Consider the following 5,000-nt stretch of genomic DNA (forward strand, 5'->3'; position numbering starts at 1 on the left):
TGGACCTGCTATATACTTAAATAGGCCATCAGATGGTATTTTATACCCAAGGGATACAATATCGCCATGCGTATTTTTACGTAAATTTGCAAGAATAAAATTGATTTTTAATTGCATATATGACGACCATAAACATATAAGTGCACAAACTAGTTTCACAATTGTCACTTTGTGCAGATTCACACTCGCATGCGAACCTACGAAAAAAAATGACATACATACACTCATGTATATATTGATATAAAAGAAAGTAATAAACTTAATAATTGCAAATTATTTAAGATGTACCTTTAACAAATCCTTCAGATTCGCCTATTATACACAGTATTAGTCCAATGTAATGTATATATCCGATTAAATAAACGGATATATGGATTTTCTGGTCACTAAATACATTAACATAACATGTCTCGTACAACCTTTTCCAACAATGTATATTATATATCACAAAAGCCAGAATTGCATCTTCTGCTGATACTAAAAAAAAAATAATTATCTAACTATACCTTTATGTTAATAATTATAGAATTAATAAATATATTCAGTAAATATATTCAAAAAATATTTAAAAAAAGACATACTTAATGGTTTTCTTGAGGTTCCTAATAATGTGTCTAACAATGTAAACACAATTTCAGGTACATTCGCATTATAAAGATATTTGTAAACAACTAAGCAAAGAGTAATAGTTAGTAGTGGTGCACAAAAAATATAAAAATGTCTAAACCACCTAAAAAATTTTTAAAGTAATTAAAAATGAATTATTAGTTGAAAGAATACACACACAGTTTGATATTTTAAGCTTGATATCTTCAACAATATATAAATTATTATTAAATTACAGTCAATTATCTAATGTTTGTGAAAAAATATACATGTTACTTTTTAATTTACCTTTTTGGCACTTCGAGCTTTGTTGCTATTATGTGAGGCGTCCTTACACTAAATTTGCCATAGAGGTAGGCACGTTTTACCAATACAGGTAAATAAGGTTCCAGGAAATTGCCCGATAATCCCATTAATATGGCGTTTACTGATTTAAAAATGAAAATGGTGCGCATAATATTTATATCCATTTCTTCGTTTATGCTTCAACGTTAAGAGACTGCACGTATGCGGAATGACTGTATGTATGACGAGTCTACTCGAATTGTGCAGCTTGTGCTTAGAAAGCGAATCTCTGTGATGTTTCTCTTTAGAAAGCCTTTCATACACTTTATAGCTAGACTCAGTGTTCCACTTTTAGTGTTCCACAATTCAGGTCACTGCAACAATGAAAATATGTTTATGTACAGAATAATAATTAAGATGAATTAAAAAATGTAAAAAAAAAACACATTGTTGCTTTGCAAAAAAATTATGCAATTTCCAATATGCAACTACATGTCTTTTTTGCAAAGCAACAATGTGTTTTTTTACACTAATTAATTCATAATATTATTCTGTACATAAAAGTATTAAGGTACCCTGTATACAGTTATCAAAAAATGAATAGTTTACGAGATATTTTATATTTCATGTCAAAATGTGCCAAAATAAAATATGAAATATCTCGTAAACTATTCATTTTTGGATATTATATGTAGAATAATTAAAAGAATCTATTATGTATCAGTCTATTATGTAAAAAAAATCATACAATTCTATTTAAAAAATGGGGATGTCCTTTATGTGATCTGACAAAATCAATTTTTTTCGAAAATTGGTTTTACCATTACTTATTTGTCTTGCCCTTTTGATATCTTACAACTTTTGTTGAAACGTTTTTCCATATCTTCCATATTTTTCGAGATATTTACCTGGGGCATTTTAAAATGGCACACCCTACACACACACACACACACACACACACACACACACACACACACACACACACACACACACACACACACACACACACACAGCAGACAGACAGACAGACGCACGCGCGCGCGCACACACACACACAATTATATATATGTAGGTCCGGAAGTATGTTCCGGGACTTTTATTTTTGATATCGGTATATTCCGGGACATTTTGGCAGTTTCCAGGACTGTCCTGGAAAAAATTCGTGTCCTACGGCAATTTTCGGGACAGTTTTTTGAATCTGATTACATATATATGCGTTATATTCCAGGACTGTACATTTCAAAAAACGTAAACAGTCCCGGAACATACCTCTGGGCCCTACATATATGTATATATACATATATATATATACATATACATATACAGTGTATATATAAAAAGTAATTAAGGCCAGTATTCATAGTTATTTAAGACCGTCTTAAGTTCAATCTTAAGATATCATGAACCAATCACAGAGCCGTATCAGCGTCTTAAGACATTACTTAAGACGATCTTGAAGACTATGGCCGGTATTCATAATCAGATCTTATTTCAAAACCGTCTTAAGTAAAATATCTTAAGATGCTAATACGGCTCTGTGATTAGTTAATGACATCTTAAAATTACTTAAGTACTTAAGATGGTCTTAAATATAAGAACCGACTATGAATAATATCGGCCTAAGTGTATATAAAAACCGGCACGACAGTATATCTTGAAAGGATAGTTTTCTGAAAAAATGTTATATACAAAAGTTGTAGGGTTTCAAAAGATCTGTTTACTAATCTTATCAGTGTGACCTAGGGTGGCGTTGCCAAAGTCAGGACAAAGTCACCTTAAATTTTTTAAATGGACTCCCTATTTTTTTCGCATATTCTTCTCGCTATAAAGCGAGACGTTTTCAAAACACTATAATAATTAAAACTCTTCCGTTAAGAATTTCCTGAGATATTTTAAATGTTATCATGATATTTTTAATATAAAATATGAAATATCTCGTAAAGATATTCACTTTTCGATGACTTTACCTTGATACTTTTATACGTATATAATGATGAAAGGAATCGAAGTAATATTAATTTTTACATTTGTAATTTTGTAAAATTAAATACGTCATTCACACAGAATCCAATCAATTTTTTTTAAATTTTGGTTTTTTTACAACAATCGATTCCTTTCATTATTCTAGTATATAGGACGTTCCAAAACTTTCGGAAACGGAATACTGGACGTAATTCTTTACGGTAAAAGAAACAACTTTTTCCTTTAGCAAAATTCATGCGTCTGACAAGTTTTGGTTTTTCTGACAAATTATTTTTATTTTTTTTTGTTTTGTTAACTTTTATTATATTTTAAGCAATACAATACAGAAAAAGGTCAAGGACTAGGTACGAGCGACTGATAAGCGTGCGGCGCCCCTGAGCGCTACATAGGCTAAGTGAGTTCGATATTCACTTAATTCACTGCCCGTACTGAAAATCTATAGTATACGTGACGTAAACTATAGATTTTCAGTATTGGCAAGTGGCAGTGAATATCGAAACGCAGCCATAAACAAGAGCGCTCATTCGTTAACTTTAACCTATTCTGCTACAAAAACTACTTGTCAGACGCAATTTTGCTAAAGGAAAAAGTTGTTTTTTTTAGCATAAAGAATCGCGTCCTGTACTCCGTATCCGCGAGTTTTGGGACACCCTGTATAATATGTATGTAAATATATGTATATGAAACGCACAAGTATAAGTTTCTGCTGGCAACGAACGGTTATCGATATACGATTATCAGTAATATTTTCGTAATCAAATATGTGGGATAATAATTATATTGATAAATAAGATGTAAAATTTGAGAATATACTTGATCGAAATAAATATAAAGAAACACTTTTCATCTATGTGTTTGCTGTAGCAAGTTTTGACTATTTTAGCACAAGCGACTATTTTAAAAAGATATAAGTATATAAAATGAATAATAAAGTCATTACGCGCTGCCGTCTTATCGAAAAGTCAGCATGCCACGTCCTCCTTCGTTTTGTGTTTTGCCGAATTATATAAATTAAGTTTTACATTTATTACTCGTAATAACAGTAAGTAGATTTTATTAAAATTGTATAATATAAGTATGTGAATATCATAATGAGAAAGGTACAGTATAAAGGCAGTATAAGTATGTATGTATGTACATACCTTTGACCACAAGACCGTGCCTTTGACTATATAATACATAACATGGACTACTAGCGGCAAGTTCAGACTGGTAGTTACAACAGACAGAGAGGGACGTGTGTCCAACATCTTCGATATTTAGGCCCCGCTCCATCGACCAAAGATCAGCAAATTTAACTATGGTATTCACAGTCGATTCTTATTTCAAACGGATCTGTGATTGGTTCATGACGTCTTAAAGATGGTCTTAAATATAAGAATCGACTATGAATACCGGCCTATGAATGCATTCCGTGTTGATTTTCCGTTTCATGCATGATGAGCATAATGCATTATTTATCCTTCTTGTTTTCTGAATATTAAACAAGGATAAATTATGCATTATGCGCATCATGCATGAAACGGAATGGACTTTATTAAAAAACTTATATTTTTTTAGGTTTAACGCGTAGTATGAGTAGTTAAATTTTTACTAAGTTTGTGTATTGTATATTGTATATTTTTATTATATACATTTTTACATTTAAGACAACTGAGGAATAGAGATGAGGATGTTCAGAGGCAGTTAGAGGAAAATAGAATTTTAGAATCAAGGTATAATAAGAGATACAAATTTAAGATGCGGTAACTTAGAATCAGGTAATAGGTATTGGTTAGAAAAGGAGAAGCGGATGTGTATTTTTTGCAACAAAGGTAATAAGGATAGCATGAAACACTACGTAGAGGATTGTATTGAGACAAAGGAATGGTTTACTGTATTAGGAAAAGATAGTAAGGAAAGGAAAGATTGGAAAAACTTTGGAACGATAAATTGGACACCACCAAAGCGGAGGTATTGTTGAAAGTTGTTAGGGAAAGGAATGCGAAAGAAAAAGAAGATAGATATAGAATGTCAATAGGCTGTAAGATAGGCTGTGAGGTTAGGAGATAGTGCAATAAGATATAATGACATAATTTATAATAGGATTTTTGGATATTTGTGTATGCGTGGATTGAATGCAAGTA

The 5,000-nt window shown here is 31.3% G+C and overlaps 1 protein-coding gene across 1 annotated transcript; it reads right to left on the bottom strand.

Moving 5' to 3' along the window:
• Positions 1-5: 5 nt before the first annotated feature.
• LOC139823721 (polyprenal reductase-like) lies at positions 6-3,998 on the bottom strand (the record flags this gene model as incomplete). The annotated part of the gene is made up of 5 exons (XM_071796225.1): positions 1,748-3,998; positions 895-1,265; positions 582-730; positions 289-477; positions 6-197 (listed from the first exon to the last, which is right to left on the bottom strand). Coding segments are annotated over exons 2-5 (712 nt in total), but the record flags the coding sequence as incomplete, so codon positions are not given.
• Positions 3,999-5,000: the final 1,002 nt, after the last annotated feature.

Source organism: Temnothorax longispinosus, unplaced genomic scaffold, assembly GCF_030848805.1.
Source record: "Temnothorax longispinosus isolate EJ_2023e unplaced genomic scaffold, Tlon_JGU_v1 HiC_scaffold_162, whole genome shotgun sequence".
Taxonomy (NCBI): domain Eukaryota; kingdom Metazoa; phylum Arthropoda; class Insecta; order Hymenoptera; family Formicidae; genus Temnothorax; species Temnothorax longispinosus.